The sequence below is a fragment of the Leucoraja erinacea genome, unplaced genomic scaffold, assembly GCF_028641065.1.
Source record: "Leucoraja erinacea ecotype New England unplaced genomic scaffold, Leri_hhj_1 Leri_944S, whole genome shotgun sequence".
NCBI classification, from domain to species: domain Eukaryota; kingdom Metazoa; phylum Chordata; class Chondrichthyes; order Rajiformes; family Rajidae; genus Leucoraja; species Leucoraja erinaceus.
Genome location: NW_026576888.1, coordinates 32,372 through 55,028, shown reverse-complemented (window position 1 = coordinate 55,028; position 22,657 = coordinate 32,372). Strand labels below are relative to the sequence as shown.

Here is a 22,657-nt window from a genome sequence, read left to right as displayed (position 1 = left end):
AAATTAAACACCAAATAGTGGAGTGTGAAGACGACCTCCTTCGATTTCCTTCGACTATGAAGAAGACTATCTACGACTATCTTCAACTACATTTGACTATCCTTGATTACCTATGACTAGCATGCCGACCTACTATAATCTACTATGACTAAACCTACGAGTAAAAAAAAGTATTGATTTTTTCCATGGCGACCTTTTTTTACTCACGGGCATTTTTTAAAATATTGAAAAAAACTTAGCTGAGGCCTTGAGTATGTGGAGACCATTCTCGAGCATGAAGGAGAGTTACGAAGACCTCCTACGACCTTGTGACGACCATGCTGCGAGTATGAGTCGAGGGCAAACTCACCAGAACTCACAAATTAGGTCGCCCAAGTGGGACAGGCCCTTTAAGGGTTTCTCCCACTTATGCGATATTTTTGGCGACTGCCGGCATCCGTCACGGTTGCAGCAGGTCGCTGAAAATTTTCAACATGTTGAAATTCCAGTGGCGACCAGAAAAAGGTATGACTCTTCGGGCGACTACTCACGACCATACTGGCGTCATGTGTCGACATGTCGCGGCATCTCCCCTTCCCATTCCCACACTGACCTTTCTGTCCTCGACCTCCTCCACTGTCAGAGTGAGGTCACACACATATTGGAGGAAGAGCACCTCACATTTCACTTGGGCAGCTTACCCCCCAGTGGTATGAACATTGATTTCTCCAATTTCAAGTAACTCCTGCATTCACTCTCTCCCCCACACTGGACATCCTACTAGTTCCAATGTTCGCATCCTTGTATCCCTGTCGTTATCAGCTCTTCCCCAGCCAACAACGGGCCATTGTGGACTCCACGCTTCCTTGGTCATCTGTTGCCGGCCTCAGTTTGTTCTGGTTTTTTCCTACCTCTCATTCCGTCCCCCCTACTTTCAATCTGAAGGCAGGTTCCATCCTAATTCCCCAGAGATGCTGCCTGACCCGCTGAGTTACTCCAGCACTTTGTATCTCAGTATCGACCAGCATCTGTAGTTTCTTTCTACCCAATCAGGGTCTCACTCTGTCTGACAGTTATTAAGGAGTTAGCATTCGCTTCCAGTTTATCTTTGTCCTTTTATATCGCTAAGCTGAACAAAATGTTGACACCACCACTGAACACCTTTCCCTGCTGACTATCCTGCTACCTTCCTAAATCCATTCCCCAAACTAAAATCAAAAATGTTCTGCTTAAGACTTATTCCAGGGATCAACCTGGGTGATGATCCAGTCTGAGACAACGGTGTCAAGGAGATGGAGAAATATGGAATAGAATAGAAAGATGGAATCAGGGCACAATGCACTTGCCCACCATTAGAATAATGCTGCACCATGAACTGTCGAGAGCAGGCATCTTAAAGCTGACAACACCTGCCTGGGCCCCAATAACAAACAGAAGTTGCGATTCGTCCTTCATTATGGTGGTGGCCTTGCCGAGACAACGCTACACCCCACGCTGCCTTGGCAAGGCCACCAGCACTTCAAGCACCTGTCACACCATGGCCACTCCGCCTTCTCCCCTTACCCATCGGGCAAAAGGTGTAGAAGTGTAGAAACACACACCTCCAGATTCAGGGACAGTTTCTTCCCAGCTGTCATCAGGCAACTGAACCATCCTACTAATATCTAAAGAGCAGTCCTGAACTACGATCCACCTCATTGGGGACCATCGGACTATTTTTGATTGGACTTTACTGGCTTTATCTGGCAGTAAACGCTATTTACCTTATCATGTACACTGTGAATGGCTCGATAGTATTCACATATAGTCTTTCTGCAGACTGGTTAGCACGCAACAAAAGTTTTTTACTATTCCTCAGTACACGTGACCAACAAACTAAACTAAAAGATGGCAGCAGAAATCTCACAGGTAGGTGTATGAAGGAACTGCAGATACAGGTTTATACCGGATAAACACAAAAAGCAGCAGTAACTCAGCGAGGCAGGCAACATCTCTGGAGAGAATGAACAGGTGATGTTTCGGGTTGAGCCCCTACTTCAGACTGAGAGTCAGGGGAAAGAGAAACGAGAGATAGAGACGGTGATGTAGTGAAATATGGAACAAATGAATGAAAAGCTATGCAAAAAAAGTAAAATGCCATGATAAAGGAAATGTGAGTAAGGTTAGTGTGGTAGCAAAAACAGGAAGGCAGGCCATTGTTTATCTAGCCATACAGGTACAGCAGGTGAGAAAGAGGGAATGGCATAAGTGAGAATTCTGCAGATGTACAGAGACTGGTCTCCAAATTTGACTTGGGTTGGGGGGGGAAGTTGTCAGAGTGTCATTAGCTTTCAGCGCAGCTGGGAAAAAGGGTTCTAGGCAATTATAGGCCTGTTGTTTTTGAGCTTCAGTGGTGGGCAGGAAAAGATCTTATTTCACTCTCTCTCATCATGGACTCTCTCTCTCTCTCTCTCACTCTAGCCATGGACTTTAGAGGTGGCCTTTGACAAGGTTCCTCATCGGGAGGTTGGTTAAGAGGTTCAACTGCAGGGGACATCCTCAAGAAACTGCAGAGGGTTGATGCAGGTGCACTAAGTGAATGGGGTGGAAACATTCCCTGCCTCAGGGATCCCATGTACAAATGTGGCTGGGTAAATCAACAAAGTATGCAGATGGCACGATAACATTGTTGGGCTATAATGAAGATATTTCACTCAGGGGATGGATGAGGGTCCATTTGGAATCCAATGCTCTTGATGGGGGACGGAGTTTTAAAATGGGAATTATTATGGATGGGGAAAAGAAGGCAGGATGGCAAAAACTGGGGGTGTACTGGGAGTTTGGGACATTGTGGATGATTAAAGATGAGCTAGTTTACAGCCATGATCAGATGAATGGGGGAGTCTGCTGGATACTGAGAGAGGAAAGGGCCGAATGGTCTATTCCTGGTCTATTTCCTGCACTTGTCGGGGAATCTACAACTAGGGAACAGAGGCATAGGTGACAGGAGAGGGGCAACCTGAGGGGTAACCATTCCAACAGAGAGTGGAGAGGACATGGAACGAACTGCCAGAGGAAGTGATTTTGGGATTCCATCGTGATGTCATTGACAGGCAGGGCAAGTGGAAGTGTGCTTTAATAGTAGTTTTTGTAAAGTTTCACATGTCAATAAATTGTAAATAATAACATCAATCTAAACGAAACTTGGCTAACGGATACCCTAGGACAATGGTGGGCCAAAAATTGTAGCGCTATCGTGTACCGCTTTGGCGGAGTTTTGGAATCGCACACGCACGCATTCAAACAAACAAAATTATTTTTTTAGTAATATTATAATAATACTTTTGGCAAATTCAGTCATTCTCCCTTTAACCATATAACCATATAACAATTACAGCATGGAAACAGGCCATCTCGGCACTACAAGTCCGTGTCGAACAATTATTTTCCCCTAGTCCCATCTACCTGCACTCAGACCATAACCCTCCATTCTTTTCCCATCCATATACCTATCCAATTTATTTTTAAATTATAAAATCGAACCTGCCTCCACCACTTCCACTGGAAGCTCATTCCACACAGCTACCACTCTCTGAGTAAAGAAGTTCCCCCTCATGTTACCCCTAAACTTCTGTCCCTTAATTCTCAAGTCATGTCCTCTTGTTTGAATCTTCCCTACTCTCAATGGGAAAAGCTTGTCCACATCAACTCTGTCTATCCCTCTCACCATTTTAAAGACCTCTATCAAGTCCCCCCTTAACCTTCTGCGCTCCAGAGAATAAAGACCTAACTTATTCAACCTTTCTCTGTAACTTAGTTGCTGAAACCCAGGCACCATTCTAGTAAATCTCCTCTGTACTCTCTCTATTTTGTTGACATCCTTCCTATAATTGGGCGACCAAAATTGTACACCATACTCCAGAATTGGCCTCACCAATGCCTTGTACAATTTCAACATTACATCCCAACTTCTATACTCAATGCTCTGATTTAACATGCCATTTTATCACAGGTAGTTAACAGTTTCCCTATCATTAACCGTTCCAGTTGACTCCACGAGTCACCAGCTACCACCCCTGTATCAGAGATAACGAAGTTTGCAGCAAGACGCCGACCATAGCACAGGATTGATATGGTTTGAAAACCTCTACAGCTTCACTGCCTTCTCCCCATATCCCTTGACTCCGCTATTTTTATGAGCCCTATCTAGCTCTCTCTTGAAAGCATCCAGAGAACATGCCTCCACCGCCCTCTGATAAGGGGAGGCAGTCAAGGGGGTGAGGCTGGGAGCCGCCCCCGTCCGCAGGGCCCCCGGCACCGGGAAGAGAGGTCACCTTTGTGGGGCCAGGGACCGACATGACAGACATACACTCACCGAGTGATGGTCCCTGCGGGGTCCGAGCGGCAGAAGCTTCCCCGTGGCTCCAGGAACAAGGAGTGGGAGCGTGGCCACTTCAACTACTCCCCTTCTGGTCACCGCCTGTCCTCGCCGCACCTAGAGTATAGTATATAGTAGATAATAGATATGATGGTAGATGATGGTAGATGAGGGTAGGGTAGGGTGGGGTAGGGTAGAGTATGGCTGAGCTGAGCTGAGCAGAGCAGAGCACCAGACACGACCTCCTCCAACACCGTCTGTCTCTGTCTGTGTCTGTTTCTATGTCCCGCCCCCGACGCCGCTGCCCATTGGCTGCATCGTTCAAAATGCTACATTCTAGAGTGTTAGTTTGTGTCACGGTTCCACCCCCCAACATTCCAACCGCCCGCACCCTCACCTCCCCTCCCTGATCCCCACCCCCACAATAGCTTCACTCTGACTATAAAAGATGAAATAGCGGCACATTTGGATAGCAGTATCAGGATCGGTCCAAGATCTTTGGGGATGTAACTAGGAAAATGGACAAGGGAGAGCCAGTGGATGTAGTGTACCTGGACTTTCAGAAAGCATTTGATAAGGTCCCACATAGGAGATTACTGGGCAAAATTAGAGCACATGTATTGGGGGGTAATAATAATAATAATAACTTTTATTTATTGGGCGCCTTTCAGACATCTCAAGGACACCTTACATAGGTTAACAGGAAATATAAACATATAATCAGAATAAAATAAATAATAAAGACATCACAGAAACACAAATTAAAAACAGAATTCAGTCCAAAAACAAAAATCAAAAACACAATGTGAAGAGAGAGCAGCGGCAGCTAAAGCGCGCCAGCGTCCACTCTCTCTTCACGGCAGCCATCTTGGACAAAGACTAACAGGATTAACTTACAGACAAAAAATCATCCCCCCACAATGGACACCACTGTGGGGGAAGGCACAATGTCCAGTCCTCATTCATCCCAAGTTCACCCCAAAGGTAGGGTACTGACATGGATAGAAACTTGGTTGGCAGACAGGAAAAAGACTAGGGATAAACGGGTCCCTTTCAGAATGGCAAGCAGTGACTAGTCGGGTATCGCAAGGCTGGGTGCTGGGACCGCAGCTATTTACAATATACATTAATGATTTAGATTAAGAGATTAAAAGTAACATGAGCAAATTTGCAGATGACACAAAGCTGGGCGGCAGTGTGAACTGCGAGGACGATGCTATGAGGATGCAGGGTAACTTGGACAGGTTGGGTGAGTGGGCAGATGCATAGCAGATGCAGTTTAATAAATGTGAGGTTATCCACTGTCGTGGCAAAAACAGGGAAGGCACATTATCATCTAAATGGTGTCAAGTTGGGAAAAGTGGAAGTACCACGAGATCTGGGGGTCCTTGTTCATCAGTAACTGAAAGCAAGCATGCAGGTCCAGCAGGCAGTGAAGAAAGCGAATGGCATGTTGGCCTTCATAACAAGTAGAGTTGTGTATAGGAGCAAAGAGGTCGTTCTGCAGTGGTACAGGGCCCTAGTGAGACCACACCTGGACTATTGTGTGCAGTTTTAAGTCTCTAAATTTGAGGAAGGACATTCTTGCTATTGAGGGAGTACAATGTAGGTTCACCAGGTTAATTCCAGGGATGGCGGGACTGTCATATGTTGATAGAATAGAGCGGCTGGGCTTGTATACTCTGGAATTTAAAAGGATGAGAGGGGAGCTTATTGAAACATATAAAATTATTAATAGTTGGGACACCCTAGAGGCAGGAAACATGGTCCCGATTTTGGGAGAGTCCAGAACCAGGGTCCAGTTTAAGAATAAGCCATTTAGAACGGAGATGAGCAAAAACTTTTTCACACAGAGTTGTGAGTCTGTGGAATTCTCTGCCTCAGAAGGCAGTGGAGGCCAATTCTCTGGAGGCTTTCAAGAGAGAGTTAGATAGAGCTCTTAAAGATAGCAAAGTCAAGGGATATGGGGAGAAGGCAGGAAAGGGGTTCTGATTGTGGATGATCAGCCATGATCACAGTGACCCTGATCCCCGCCCCCCTGACCGCCTCCCAAAACAGCACCAGCACCCCTACACCACCCCCCGATCCCCACCATCACACCAGCCCCACCCTGACCCTCACACCACCAGCACAGCAGCACCACTGCCTCTCCTACACTCTCACCACCTGGCCCCCACACCAGCCATACCCCCGTGCCCCCAACACTCCATCACCCACCCCCCAACCCCACAAAAACTCCCCCCCCCCCTCCCCCCAACCCTGGCCCCCCCCCACCCCCCCCACCCACCCCCCACCCCCCCCCCCCCCCCCCCCCCCATCCCCCCCCCCCCCCCCCCCCCCCCCCCCCCCCCCCCCCCTTCCCCCCCCCCCCCCCCCTCCACCCCCCATCACCCCCCACCCCCCACCATCCCCCTGCCCCCCCCCCCCCCCATCCCCCACCCACCTGAATGCCCAGCAACCCCCATGAACCTCAATCTCTCCCAACACCTCCACTGACCATCCATCACCACTCCCCCCACACCCACCCACACTCACCCCCCTCCATCTACAACACCCCCCCCCCCCCCCCCCACCCCCCCCCCCCACACCCCACCACCCCCCCCACACACCCACCCCCACCCGTGACACCCAATCACCCTTCCCCCGTCCCTTCAATCACCCACCACCACCCCACCACATCCACATCACATCACCTCGCACAGTCCACCTGGACCTACCTGATCTCCCGGTTGTTAAAATACTTTCATTCACCTTAACCAAGCGGCCTACACCAAGAGTGACACCCACAGGATTGCCACTTTCGTAAGGAACACAGCAAAATGGAAAGAGATTGCAGTGTCTCCTCCTGACTCCGACGTGGAATGGGCAACAAGGCAAGTCGAAGGTGTCACGGTCTTCAATGTTTCCAAGCCAAATTCTACCAAGCTCCACCTTTGGTTCGCCATGCATCTACACCGGAGAATTTAACTGCCACAGCACCACCTGGGGCTACCGTTCAACTAACTCAGATGCCGCTGCACTAGCAGACTGGGGCTCAGCTACTGCCGTTCAACTCCTGTACGACCCAAAACAACCGGACAGCTTCCACTCTGGCAGGTGGAACATCACTACCAACATTGACTTGCCTTTTGCAAACCTGAATGGACCATCCTCGCACCGTATCATCCTGGATCACTTCCCGAAATCACAACATCCCCATCTCTGATTATCCCGGACAACCTCATCGAGCCGGTCGCAACCAAACCTGCGAAGAGTTGGAAATTCCGCAAGACCAGGTGGGACCAGTTCACAAGTCTGGTGGACTTCTGGATCGACAGCTTTCCCACCCCCACCTCTCTGGACAAAGCCTACTTGGCCTTCTGTAAACACATTAGGGCAGCAAAGAGTTCCATTCCTCGTAGCTATCATTGCCGGTACATCCCCACATGGGACGAAGAGTGTGACGCATGCTACGACGCACTCCTGGACGCTGAACTTGGCAAAGAGGCTGTCTCCAAGGCTACGGACCTAACAATCCGCCTTGACAAGAAGCGCAGAGTGGTGGGAAGAGACAGTCCAAGGAATCAACTTCACACACTCCAGTAGGGTGGCTTGGAAGACCTTCAATCGCCTCACAGGTCTAAGTACCCGCCCAAAGCATTGCCCTGTCACGGCCAACTCCGTCGCTCACCAGCTCCTGGCCAACGGCCACTTCAAAGAGACAGACAAGAATCATACTCGTTCTGTCAAACAGGAAACCACTAATCTTTGGAAAGCTCCAGGCGCTGATGGGCTCCTGTCAGCAGCCTTTTCCTCTGCAGAATTCTCTCCTGTCATCACTCAATGCTGGAGAAACTCAGCGGGTGCAGCAGCATCTATGGAGCGAAGGAAATAGGCAACGTTTCGGGCCGAAACCCTTCTTCAGACTGGTGGGGGGTGGGGGGGGAGAGAGAGAAGGAAGGAAAAGGGGAGGAGGAGGAGGAGCTCGAGGGCTGGGGGATGGGAGGAGACAGCTCGAGGGTTAAGGAAGGGGAGGAGACAGCAAGGGCTAGCAAAACTGGGAGAATTCAATGTTCATGCCCCCAGGGTGCAAGCTCCCCAGGCGGAATATGAGGTGCTGTTCCTCCAGTTTCCGGTGTTGATCACTCTGGCAATGGAGGAGACCCAGGACAGAGAGGTCGGATTGGGAATTGGAGGGTGAGTTGAAGTGCTGAGCCACCGGGAGTTCAGGTAGGTTATTGCGGACTGAGCGGAGGTGTTCGGCGAAACGATCGCCCAACCTCCGCTTGGTCTCCCCGATGTAAATCAGCTGACATCTAGAGCAGCGGATGCAGTAGATGAGGGTGGAGGAGATACAGGTGAACCTTTGTCGCACCTGGAATGACTGCTTGGCTCCTTGAATGGAGTCGAGGGGGGAGGTGAAGGGACAGGTGTTGCATTTCTTGCGGTTGCAACGGAAAGTGCCTGGGGAGGGGGTGGTACGGGAGAGAAGGGAAGAATTGACAAGGGAGTTGCGGACGGAGCGGTCTTTGTGGAAGGCAGACAAAGGGGGGGGATGGGAAGATGTGGCGAGTGGTGGGGTCACGTTGGAGGTGGCGGAAGTGGCGGAGGATTATGTGTTGTATTTGATCCCATCCCCGACCTCTACCTCCGTTACATTGACGACTGCTTTGGGGCCACCTCCTGCACCCACACACAACTCACTGATTTCATCCACTTCACCACCAACTTCTATCCGGCACTACAATACACCTGGACCATTTCCGACACTTCCCTACCATTCCTTGACCTCACCATCTCCATCGCAGGGGACAGACTCCTGACCGACATACACTATAAACCAACTGACTCACATGGCTATCTGGACTACACGTCTTCCCACCCTGACCCTGTAAGGACTCCATCCCCTACTCTCAATTCCTCCGCCTACGCCGCATCTGTTCCCAGGATGAGACATTCCATACCAGGGCATCGGAAATGTCCTCGTTCTTCAGGGAACGGGGATTCCCCTCCGCCACCATATATGAGGCTCGCACCAGGGTCTCATCCATACCCCACAACACTGCTCTCTCTCCCCATCGCCGCACCCACAACAAGGGCAGAGTCACCCTAGTCCTCACCTTTCACCCCACCAGCCGGAAAATACAACACATAATCCTCCGCCACTTCCGCCACCTCCAACGTGTCCCCACCACTCGCCACATCTTCCCATCCCCCCCATGTCTGCCTTCCGCAAAGACCGCTCCCTCCGCAACTCCCTTGTCAATTCTTCCCTTCTCTCCCGTACCACCCCCTCCCCAGGCACTTTCCGTTGCAACCGCAAGAAATGCAACACCTGTCCCTTCACCTCCCCCCTCGACTCCATTCAAGGACCCAAGCAGTCGTTCCAGGTGCGCCAAAGGTTCACCTGCATCTCCTCCAACGTAATCTACTGCATCCGTTGCTCTAGATGTCAGCTGATTTACATCGGGGAGACCAAGCGGAGGTTGGGCGATCGTTTCGCCGAACACCTCCGCTCAGTCCGCAATAACCTACCTGACCTCCCGGTGGCTCAGCACTTCAACTCCCCCTCCCATTCCCAATCCGACCTCTCTGTCCTGGGTCTCCTCCATTGCCAGAGTGAGCAACACCGGAAATTGGAGGAACAGCATCTCATATTCCGCCTGGGGAGTCTGCATCCTGGGGGCATGAACATTGAATTCTCCCAGTTTTGCTAGCCCTTGCTGTCTCCTCCCCTTCCTTAACCCTCGAGCTGTCTCCTCCCATCCCCCAGCCCTCGAGCTCCTCCTCCTCCCCTTTTCATTCCTTCTCTCCTTCCCCCCCCACCCGCTATCAGTCTGAAGAAGTGTTTCAGCCCGAAACGTTGCCTATTTCCTTCGCTCCATAGATGCTGCTGCACCCACTGAGTTTCTCCAGCATTTTGTGTACCTCCTGCATTGCTTGGCTGGATCATCATGGGGCGCCTGGATATCTATTCTCTGAACCGGTCTCTTGCACTCGTGTACAGCACCGCTGTGTACACCGCCCCAGCATGATGCCGCAGCGCTCATACTAGCAAGCTGGACGCCATCCTCAACGACACCATGCGGATCATCACCGGCTGCCTACGTCCTACTCCGGATCTTCTGCCGGTGCTCGCAGCTATCGCACCCGCCAAAGCTTTGCAGAGAGTACTTCACCCACAGGCCGGTGTGCAAGGCCCCTTCGGACACCAAACATCCTTTGCACCACCTCGCCCAGGACTCACAGCAACTGGGACCTCAACGCCTGTCATCTGATCGCCCCTTCTACCGTCACGCAGCCACCCTCTGTGGCTCCGGTTTCAACACACTAGGAGCTTGGAGAACCAGCTGGGAACAGACTTCCCGACCTCCTCAATTCACTGTTGCACCAAACACCACAGCCACACCTGGCTCGGACATGCCCTGGAACGAGTGGGTCGCCCTGAACTGGCTCCGTACAGGGGTCGGCCGGTTCAACACCAACATGCATCGTGAAGTCTTCATTTTCGAGAGGTGAATATACGTTTGAAAAAATTCACTCGCCTCTTCGCCTGCAAAACAGAAACTGATGTCAATAGCTAATTAACATCAACCTAATACAGGTGTCAGAGTTTATGCGGAGAAGGTAGGAGAATGGGGTTACAAAGGAGAGATAGATCAGCCATGATTCAATCAAGGAGTTGACTTGATTGGCCACACGACCTAATTCTTATCCCATCACTTATGAACCTCAACTAATTAGTTCTTTCAGAATTAAACTAATTAGTAAAATGCCAAGGTACAGATGTGAAGATTTGTTTTTACTTATCATGTTATAAAGATCCGCATTATAATGTACGAATGGGTGGCAGCGGCTTCAATACTATGGTCCAAATGAATGCACTATTCTATGAGCAAACAAGCAATGTAGATTCCTTGGTGAACTATTGGACAGGAAGTCTAGATTCTAAACAATCCTCTGTCACAGTCAATCAGAAAATGACAGTACTTCCATGGTTAGTCTTGGATTCCTTGGTGATGGGTGACGTATCCATTCTTACACTATACAGCAAGCTGAAGGTGGGGAAAGATAAACCTTCATCAGCTGTTTTTTCCTGCTCTCTGTATTCCTAGAAAGGTGTCTCTACATTTAAGAATTTCTGTTGGTTAAGATGAGATAACTAAATTTATTGCATTCATTTTGAGATTTGGCTTACACCTTGGCCTGTATTCACTGCACTGTTTCATACCGAAACAGGGAGATTAGAGATATGCATTTGAAAACCGATTCGCGTGAGTGCGACATGAGAGTAACTCAAACACCTCATGTCTCGCAGGAGAGGAGTTGTTGCTGGGTGATGGGAGGGGCACCACGTGCAGACCTCGAGGCTGGACAATGAAACCAGGCCAGGTTTTCTGTGTTGATGCCTGAATCACCCACTCCAAACCGATGTACTATGTATCCTATTTATTAGTTAGTATGTACATGGAAGCAGGTTTTCCAGAGTTGCCCTGGTCACTGGGGTGGGGTGTTAGGGGCACGATGCAGTGTAAAACATCAGAAAATTAGACTACAACTAGAAAACGATGAATTGATTGGCAATACACACCTTCCGTGCCACCACCACCTTTTCAATTGAGTCATTCTCAAAAGCCTCCTCATATTCCTCGTATGTTTCGTTTTCAATGGTTTGCTTCCTGGGCGCTGGTCTGACATGTCTGGAAAGAAAACAGCAGTATAAACAGTAACACAGTAACCCCACCTTCTCAAAGAAATGTCATCGATACCAAGGGCTGGGAAGAACACAGGGCTTTCAAGGAATCTTCTCCAAGGACTTTGAAGCAGCTGCTTTCGACAGTCAGTGGATTCCTCTACAAGCGGTTTGATGGAGCCGAACAGGAAAGACCATTTCTTGAATTGGAGGAAGCAAGGGTATAGAAACTAGCAAAAATGCCAGGGGAAGAGAAGGAGAGATTCAAGTTGTGAGATTCAAAAATCACAAATGCTCTTGAGACAAATTCAGGCAAAGAAGTGTTTTTATTAATTTCATATTCTGCAGAATAGGTGCCTCTCCTCCGATGTCCCCTAGAGGCACAACGAAGATGGAGATGCTTTCTATCTTTATACATTTCATTCACACTATTGTCACACCCTCATCTCTCCCCATTGAGCTTCTTCCAATCAGAACACTAAGGTTTATATTCCCACGAGAACGTCTCGGAACGTCTCCTGACGTCAAAGACTCCTAAGGCTTCTGCTGAAGTTTCTATCTGTTCACTCTGCAAATTATGACCTAGGTTATATTCCCTTAAAAAGTGGTAAAAAAAACTCAATGATAATATATATTTTTTAAAACAATTCAAAGGCGCATGTCAAAGAGGAAAGGGGGGAGCATTAAGTGGATAAATCGTTCAGAGCTAGTACAAGCAGAATTCTGTAATTCCACATGGTTCTTCAGATTCTATCAAGTAACAGTGGGGGCAGAATTGCTGCCTTACAGCGCCAGAGACCCAGGTTCAATCCTGACTGTAGGTGCTGTTTGTGTGTAGTTTGCAATTTCTCCCTGTTACTGCGTAGGTTTTCTCCAGGTATTCTGGTTTCCTCCCACATCCCAAAGACGTGAGGGTTTGTAGGCTATTTGGATTGGTTAAAATTGTAATTTGTCCCTCGTGTGTAGGATTGCGCTAGTGTACGGGATGATTGCTGGTCGGCGCAGACTCAGTAGGACGAAGGGCCTGTTTCCACGCTGTATCTCTAAAGTCTAAAGTAACTAACGTGTTTCTTTTAACAACCTTGGAAGAATAAGATGTCATTAGTGCGTCCAAAGACTAATGACATCTTATTTTTCCAAGGTTGCTAAAAGTGATGGGCGAAATGGATGTGCCATCCTAAAAAGGATGGTATCTCAGATATGTTTCTGGGAGTGGGCGCGTTCTTGATCGCATCAACTTCACCCTTGATGGGGTGTAGACTATCCTTGTACATCTTATGACCCAAGTACTCTACCTAGTTCTAAAAGAACTCACACTTTTGTGCCTTCACTCTTACACTGTGTGTCTCAAGGCGTGTGAGTACCACTTCCAACCTTTCATCATGTGTCTGCCTGCCAGGGGCTGAGATGAGGATGTCATCCAAGTAACACACCACACCTTCAATTCCGTCTAGAATTTGTGTCATAAACCCTTGAAAAATCCCAGGGACTGATGATATGCCAAATGGGAGCCTATTGAACTGAAACAATCCCAAATGCGTGTTGATAGTCAGCTTGGATTTAGATTCTCCCTAAACTAATCTAATCTAAAACAAAGCAAATGAAAGCCGTTGAGCCATTGGCAACAGAATGTCCTCCTTTAACCAGACGGATTCTCCTTCGTCAAGGAGTTGAATAATTTGTGGCTCTACGACACCACCCTACGGAAATTGACTGCCGTGTTTGCTACCATCATCGACACTTCAAACGTTGTTTGCTGGCCAAAGCATCAAGGGATAATCCCATTTGATCGTATGGCACAATAGAAATGCAACTGATATCCCAGTTCAAGTAGAACCAAACCTTAGCTCAGCCAATTCATTCTTGCAGGACGGATCTTGCTCTCTGCGCTCCTGCTGTGTTGATTGTTGAATGCTTTCCAGTTCTTCCTTTTCCTGCAAAATGAAAATAGTGCTCAATCTTTATACACACATGAATGCAAAACAAGATTACAACATATCTTTGCTGTGTCCATCTTGGAATCTTTTAAATTAAAAAATAAATAAATACACAGATATTTAGTCATCATATGCATCCTGAGGAATAAGTCTCACCAATGAGCAATGTCATGGCTTCATCTTTAGTACCTTGAGATTTAGTATCCTGCTCAATTTATTAATTGTTGCAAGGGCTTGTTTCCGTGCATGTCATTAGTACTCTGAAAGTGCTCTTTTAAAAAGTCCCTTTGTTTAAGGGTTCTTTAAGGGACTTTGTTTAAGCTGTCCTTGTGCAACTATCCATTGCTCTTTAAAGATGGATTTCTCATTCTCAAGGTTTAATTTGCTGTTGCTTTTGCAACAACTCCTTCAACTGATTATCCTTCAAAGACAGGATCTGGTTTAGCTCCTCCCTGTACTGAACCAACTGTGCTTTTAGCAGCGCGTTGTCAGAATTAAGGTCATCCATCTGAAGCTGTTGGGAGATATGCTGCCAATGTGATCATCGGTGCACTGGCGGCAGGTCAACCATCAATGGAGTAGTTGTTGACATCGGAAGCATTGGAGAAGTCTAACAGCTTAACTATTGCTCAGTTTACATCTTCACTTGCTGTACTTTGGCCAGAAGGTATAAAACACGAGAATGTTCTTCTGTTTGTGACAAAAGTTTTATTCCCTCATAAATAATAGTATCCTAAATATTAATAGAAACGTTTACTTCCTTGCACATGAATTCACAATATATTTGTACCAAGGAACAACAAAGTTGCTGTATTAACAACCCTTTAAATTTCCCAAATGTAGTTACTTGGTATCAAGCTAAAATGAATTCACCAATGCTCTACTAATTAACGCTCTACTAAGCGTAAAATGTTGAGTGAACTCAAGCATTAAATTTCCACCGATATATAAAATCAAAGTTTAAATTGAAAGTGTCAGACTGAGCACATACCATAAGCTTTTGGCCAGCTGTGGTCTGCGTTGTCCATCCTTGACCCTGTCCTTGTATCTGAAGATCCCCCACTTCCTCCTCAAGCTCCTGCAGTTCTGAGATCAAATCTGGATCAGAGCAGAACCAGTCATCCTCAATCAGTTTTGTGCCACAGGAAGACACGTCGTTCAGAAAGACAGCATGAACACAGACACAATATGGACTGATTGGACCCTGGTGACCGTCGCTACCTTGTGGCTTCCCCAAGTTAAGATGTTAGTTTCTGACTGGGCTAAAACACCTTGCAGCTGGCTTTAAATTTTAAAAGCTTGCAGTAACAAAGCTAAATTAACATCACTGGTATCACAGAGACAACTGTATAGATATAATTTCAGTATTTTTTCAGGAGAGGCAGATTTGTAATTTAACCTGCAAATCCATTAATAAACTGAGTGAAGCCTGGGTCGTGGCCATTTGGACAAAATGGTAAGTGTTCTACATTTGCAATTACCAATGTAAATATAGGGGAAAAAATAAATCCTTTCGCATTGAAAAATTATAAGGAAGTTTGGTTCATTTTACTTACATCAGATAATGGATGGAATAAACTATGGGTTAAAACAGTGTTCCCTTTCATTACTAAATAGTCCAAAGAGTTGTACAGCACAGAAACATGTCCTTTTCCATCCAATGTGTCTGTGCCGACTATCATGCCATCTAGTTTAACCCCACTTGCCCGTGTTAAATAAACCTCCTAGTCTTTCAGTGAAACTTGCATATTCATAAAAACTCACTCTAAAGTATGTAATAGGAAATTTAACTGCGTGTTTAATGCAGAGCTAAATGTTATAAAATGATTAGATTACTGAATTAACTAAAGAATTCAATGAAAGTATATTTTAGTTGGGGTTTATAACAATTTTGGAAAATGAGCAGTAACTTTAACTGGATTCTACTAATCATTTTAGTCATTACTAGGGCATTCATTTCATCAGGTCCCACATGGTAGGCAAGTGCAGAAGATTTGGGCACATGTAATGCAAGGTGGGCTAGCCAGTTGGATCTAAATAGGAGGCAGTGATGGAAGGATGTTTTTTCTGATGGGAAATCTGTGATTATTGTGGTACCACAGGGATTGTGGCTGAGATTTCCGTTGCCCGAGCGAGGAGGTTTGTCCAAGATCAAAGCAGGATATAGATGAGATGGAAAGTTGGCTGGAGCACAGACAGATAGAATTTGGTAAGTAAAAATGGTTGTAGGACAGGTCAGGGCACTGATGAATGTTGATGAATAGAGACTTAGAGGTCCAAGTCCAAAGTTCTCAAAATTTAGCAGGGCAACAGACTGGTGAAGAAAGCATATGGCATGGTTGCTGTCGTAGGTGTGGGTTTGGAATATAATAGCTGGATGTTTTATTGCAACTTTACAAAACACGAGTTAGGCCACACTTGAAGGGTTGTGTGCAGTTCCTGTCTGCACACTATGTATGAACTGCAGAGGCTGGTTTACAAAAACAGACACAAAGTGCTGGAGTAAGGCAGCATCTCCGGTAACATGGGAAGGCGGCGTTTCAGGTTGGGCCTCTTGTACAGTCTGATCAGCGATAGATTTGGAGAAAATGGAGAGAAAATTCACAAGGATGTTACCTGGATTGGAGAACTTTAGTTATGGGGAGAAACTGGATGGATGGGGCTCTTTTTCCCTGGAGTGAGAAAGTTAAGGAGTGACTGATAGAAGTATGTAAGATTATGTGAGGCAGGGTAGAGAGCCAAAATCTTTTTTCCATGGTAGAGTTCCAAAACAAGAGAACATAAGTTTAAGGTAAGAAGAGAAGGCGGCGTTTCAGGTTGGGCCTCTTCTACAGTCTGGAACTTGCTGCCAAAGGAGGCAGATCAGCGATTTTAGACAAACACGTAATAGGGAAAGCATAGAAGGAGACATTTATAATGCAGGCAAATGAGATAAGTGTAGATGGGAAACAAAAATAAGCATGGACATGGTGAGATGAAAGGCCATTCCTGTGCTGCACAACTCAGATTCTAAATACATCATCTTACTAGGCAAAATATTTTGAACCATCTGTTATCATCATAAACTAATTACGGAAACAATTCAGCATTGCTGTCAGTAATTATAAGAGCCATGAGAGGCTTAAGGGTGTAAAAGAACCAAGGACTAAACGATTCACAAATAAAAGAAAGCTTGTCGCAGCTAACAAGCAACATTTGTTCTGAACAAATGGATGGAACAAGGGGAGAAAATTCAGCCCAAACAAATTTTCAGGGTACAGAATTCACTACAGGTATTGTGCAATGGTAAAGGTTGCATAGGAAGGTGGGAATGATCAATGGCAAATCATATTCCACAGGAATTGCACATCGACACTTCTGAGCAGGGTATGTTCTAGAGTCACAGCACAATTTAGCTAGTGAAGTGCCTTTGTCTCGACTGAAATATGGACAACAGATCCCAAAATAGAGGTGCACTCAACTTTCAAGTCATCAAGATCAAATCAAGTCATTCACTTCTTAAATATTTTAAGTTAAAACAAAGTAAACTGTATGGTTCGTTTAAGAGAGAACCAGAGAGCACCACAATTTACCTTCTTTTTTTTCTTCAACTTGATTCATCTTTAATTCCATCACAGTCCACTCATTGTTGTCATGGCTCGGTGTTGGTTTATAATCCGTTTCTTGCCACTTCACCAGTTCCTCTGCAGATTCAGATTCACTTATCTACAGACACATTACACACAAAGCAACATCATCCACTCATCTAACTGGCCAATTAGATGCTTGATGCCATAAGAAACAGAAACGCTTCGGCATGATACAAGAGTAATGATTCTCTATGTTTGCCTCCGGGACATATTTAATTAACAAAATAGCAAGCTGATTTGAAGTTTAGAGTTATTCGGCAAGACGACCAGAGGTGGAATAAGCATTAAAAACGGAACATCATGGTGAAAAATATAGTTTTAAAAAGTTTACCATTTTTTATTCGCTTCTGGAAATGATGATTTCAGTGATTTTCAGATTTAAGTAAAATTATTTTAATTGTCTTTAAGATAAATGGACCTATGGGCAATGAAGCACTGACTTGTTCCTATTAATGTACACCTTCAAGACATATTGTTACGTCATTAGAATTGCAAGTTGTAGATTTGGATAATTGGAAACTTTTATTACGTTAAAAAATCAGCCCTTGAGCCTTATTCATTCTATCACATGATCATGTCTGATTTGATCTGTGATCTAAACATTTACCTAATCCCCATAACCCTCAACTTCCCGCAGTGTAAAATTCTAGCTGGCTAACCCTTGAATATACTGAATGGTTTCTCCACCCACAGCTCTGGAGGGTAAAGAACTCAAAAGATTCTCAACCATCAGAGGAGAAATGTCAAGTACTTTGGATCCGTCTTCACTGAGGAGGATACAAGCAATCTTCCTGATGTACTAGTGGCCAGAGGATCTCTGGTGACGGAGGAACTGAAGGTAATCCACATTAGGCAGGAAATGGTGTTGGGTAGATTCCCGGGGCCTGATGGTCTGCATCCCAGGGTACTTAAGAAAGTGGCTCTAGAAATCAGGACGCATTGGTGATAATTTTCCAATGTTTTATAGATTCAGGATCAGGTCCTGTAGATTGGAGGGTAGCTAATGTTATCCCTCTTTTTGAGAAAGGCGGGGGAGACAAAACAGGGAATTATATACCAGTTAGCCTGACATCGGTGGTGGGGAAGATGCTGGAGCCAATTATAAAAGATCAAATAGCGGCACATTTGGATAGCAGTAACAGGATCGGTCCAAGTTAGCATGGATTTACGAAGGGTTTCATGCTAGACTAATCTGTAATTTTTTGAGGCTGTAACTAGGAAAATGGACAAGGGAGAGCCAGTGGATATAGTATACCTGGACTTTCAGAAAGCATTTCATATGGGGGATACCATGTGGGGAAAATTAGGGCACATGGTATTAGGGCTAGAGTGCTGACATGGATAGAAAATTGGTTGGCAGACAGGTAACAAAGAATAGGGATTAACAGGTCCCTTTCAGAATGGCAGGCAGTGACTAGTTGGGTACTGCAAGACTCTGTGCAGATATTTACAATATACATTAATGATTAAGATGAAGGGAATCAAAGTAACATTAGCAAATTTGTAGATGACACAAAGCTGGGTGGCAGTGTGAACTGTGAGGAGGATGCTTTTCAGGGTGCCGTTATCCACTTTGGTAGCAAAAACAGGAAGGGTGATTACTATCTAAATGATGTCAAGTTGGAAAAAGGAAAAGATCCGGGGGTCCTTGTTCAGCAGTCAATGAAAGTAAATATGCAGCAGGCAGTGAAGAAAGCGAATGGCATGTTGGACAACAAGAGGAGTTGAGTACAGGAGCAGAGAGGTCCTTCTGCAGTTGTATAGGGCCCCAGTGAGACCACACCTGGAGTATTATATGCAGGACATTCTTGCTATTGAAGGAGTGCAGCATAGGTTTACAAGGTTAATTCCCAGGATGCCGGGACTGTCATATACTGAGAGAATGGAGCGACTGAGCTTGTTTAGAAGGATGAGAGGGCATCTTATTGAAACAGATAAGATTATTAAGGGCTTGGACACGCTAGAGGCAGGAAACACGTTCCTGATGTTGGGGGATTCCAGAACCAGGTGCCACAGTTTAAGAATAAGGGGTAAGCCATTTAGAACGGAGATGAGGAAACACTTTTTCACATAGAGAGTTGTGAATCTGTGGAATTCTCTGCCTCAGAAGCGGTGGTGGCCGGTTCTCTAGATACTTTCAAGAGTGAGCTAGATAGGGCTCTGAAAGATAGCAGAGTCAGGGGATATGGGTAGAAAGCAGGAACGGGCTACTGATTGGGGATGATCAGCCATGATCGCATTGAATGGCGGTGCTGGCTTGAAGGGCCGAATGGCCCACTCCTGCACCTATTGCCTATTGTCTATTGCAGCTTTGAAGCCAATCCTTATCCTGAGGCTATGCCCTTTAGGTCTAGACTAAAGGACGTTCTTTTTGGAAGGAGATGAGGTAACATTTCTTTACCCAGAGGGTGGTGAATCTGTGGAATTCTTTGCCACAGATGGCGGTAGAGGCCAAGTCAGTGGATATTTTTAAGGCACAGATAGATTCTTGATTAGTACAGGGGTCTGAGATTATGAGGGGAAGGTAGGAAAATGGGGTTAGGAGGGAGTAATTGATCAGCCATGATTGAATGGTGGGGTAGACTTGATGGGCCGAATGACCTAATTCTACTATTCCTTATGACCGTATAATATTAATAGGCAAGTCTGGAAATACTCTGTTGCTTCCCCAACCACACCAGCTAATTCAGTAAACTTTCTCCATGTCCAAGGTGTGTGGTAATGCATACAGAAACCATCTGGTGTGGAAGCAAATAGCACCCCTCAGATGCAAGCATCAAGCCAAAAAGTAAGGATGATGATAGAAAAGAGCAAAACAAAAATTTACTTAAATGACCCATTTTAAACAAAAAATCTGAATAAGCAACATAAAATTATTTGTAAAATGCAATGTAATTAATTAATTAGCAGGATACTTGAGACTCTTGAATCTGTGCAGAATGCGCACACTTGGAATTAAGACTGTACGTGGGGGAATTAAATGCATCACAAATTCTCCCAACCGGGGAAGCTGCTCCCTTGGTAACTTGTTCTAAACCTACTTGCATGTTCTGGTATTGCTCTTCATATGTTTCCAATATTTTTTGAAGCTTCTCTGCAAGAAAACACGCATCACCATTTAAATAAAGAGAACGAGGAAGAGTCCCTGACCTGAAACATCACCAATTAATTTCTCTACACAGATGCTGCATGTCCCGCTGACTTATTCCAGGTTTATGTGTCTATCTTCAGTTTAAACCAGCAACTGCAGTTCCTTTACACAAGAGAATGAAGGATCTCTAACCAAATAACCCTTCCATTCTCTATCTCCCCATCTCTCCCCCACCCTAGTCCTCTTGCTAATTTCACCATTTATATTCCTTCATGAGCACCTCATCCCCAGCCAACAATGGACCATTGTCAGCTCCACCCCCCCCCCCTCACCCCGAGTCATCGATGCGGGCACTGCTTTATTCTGTACCTCCCCATACCTCTAATTTCCCCCTCCCTGACTCTCGGTCTGATGGAGGGTCTTGATCAGAAACTACACCTATTCGTTTCTTCAGAGATGCTGCCTGACCTGCTGACTCGAGCATTTTGTTCTATCTTCGGTGTAAATCAGCATCCCCAGTTCCTTCTTACCCAATGAAAGTCATACTATACACACACCATTTTGTGCCTCGACGTATTGTGGCCAGTTCACTTTTAGGTATAACTGGTCGTCCTCCTCTTCATAGTCAATCTCCGCATCTTTGTGCTCCAGCAGAAGCTTCTGAGCAGAAACAAGCTGGGTAGAAATAAGTTTAGTGTCAATTAAAGCCAAGGGATTTCTAATGGTCTGAAATAGCCACCATTCGAATTCTAGATTAAATATTTTGCTTTATGACTGTACAGGCAGGTAAGACTAGTGTAGATGGGGCATGTTGGTCAATGTGGGTAAGTTGGGCTGAAGGGCCTGTTTCTGAGCTGTATGACTCTCGAAATAATTTTAGCATGCATTATACTTTTAATGTGCCACTGCTGACAGCTCCATTCTACCACAACTATTTTATGATTGAATTTTCCTGCAGGCTCGCATCTATCCCATGTCACTTACTCTTCAGAAAGGGGTTCTACACGGAATGGAGTGAGCAGTGAAATGTAGGGAAGCACTCCTTCATACAGTTGAGCCCAAGATTAAAAATATACAATGTACATAACTAACTATGTAACCAAAAATGTTTTAAATTGCTTCCTACAATGCTTCAACAACTCACGGTATATCAAACCATCAATTTTTCTTTTTTGAAAAGATGAAGTCATTTCATTCCAGGTAAATGGCAAACAGATCAATATTCAGTTAATCGTCATCAGGTGCAAGGGACTTATATTTGGGGTACCTGTACATTGTCCAGCTCCTCTTGGATCTGCTCGATTTTAGATAGGTATGAAGCTTCCATTGACAAAGAACTTTCCTCTGATCTTGCAGCCTCTTGGTACAGAAGCGTCACTTGTTCTTTAAGAAAGAGAAAGGAAAAAACACCCATAATGATCTGATATTTGTTGTAAATAAAGCAATACCTCCACAGTTTGCAATTTTTTCCACTGCAGTTAATGGCAATTAGTGAAAATCATATGTTCTACTAATTACCGGCATTTGAAATCATAAAATATCCTTGAAATGCTACAATTCATTAAGCTTGAAGATTGCTCAGGCACAATGGTAATTCCATTTACATATTTATCCAATGATAAATTCCTTAACTATCACTAGTGAGAAATGATTAGAAGCTTGAATAAAGCTCCACAGAAAATGTGTCTCCTCAACATTTTGGAAATTAAGGTATAAATTTACTTAATCCCAAAACAAACAAAATGATCATTCTTCCCTGCTCCATTAAAACCCTTATTTATTTTAAATTATTCCAAATGAATATCCTCTTCTGCTGCTGAATATAGTCTCTCTACCTTGTCCCTGGTTTCACCCTCACTTCCGTAAACTGTCATGCAAACACAGCTCAAGTCTCACAGAGATAAGACATTCATGGAGATAATGAAGTGTCATGGTTGCTCTGTGCCCTTCTCATTTAAAAGCTATTTGAAATTAAAATACTTTGATGTACCA

General features: G+C 45.5%; 1 protein-coding gene across 1 annotated transcript in view; it reads right to left on the bottom strand.

Moving 5' to 3' along the window:
* Positions 1-10,141: 10,141 nt before the first annotated feature.
* LOC129695118 (myosin heavy chain, clone 203-like) overlaps positions 10,142-22,657 on the bottom strand; it is a 32,314-nt gene continuing 19,798 nt past the window's right edge. The window contains exons 6-13 of the mRNA XM_055631864.1: positions 21,933-22,048; positions 21,223-21,340; positions 20,616-20,668; positions 17,518-17,650; positions 14,937-15,043; positions 13,851-13,942; positions 11,907-12,015; positions 10,142-10,868 (exon numbers count right to left, since the gene is read on the bottom strand). Of these exons, the coding sequence (XP_055487839.1) occupies positions 10,818-10,868; positions 11,907-12,015; positions 13,851-13,942; positions 14,937-15,043; positions 17,518-17,650; positions 20,616-20,668; positions 21,223-21,340; positions 21,933-22,048 (779 nt within the window). The 3' untranslated portion in view covers positions 10,142-10,817. The remainder of the gene's footprint in view (positions 10,869-11,906; positions 12,016-13,850; positions 13,943-14,936; positions 15,044-17,517; positions 17,651-20,615; positions 20,669-21,222; positions 21,341-21,932; positions 22,049-22,657) is intronic.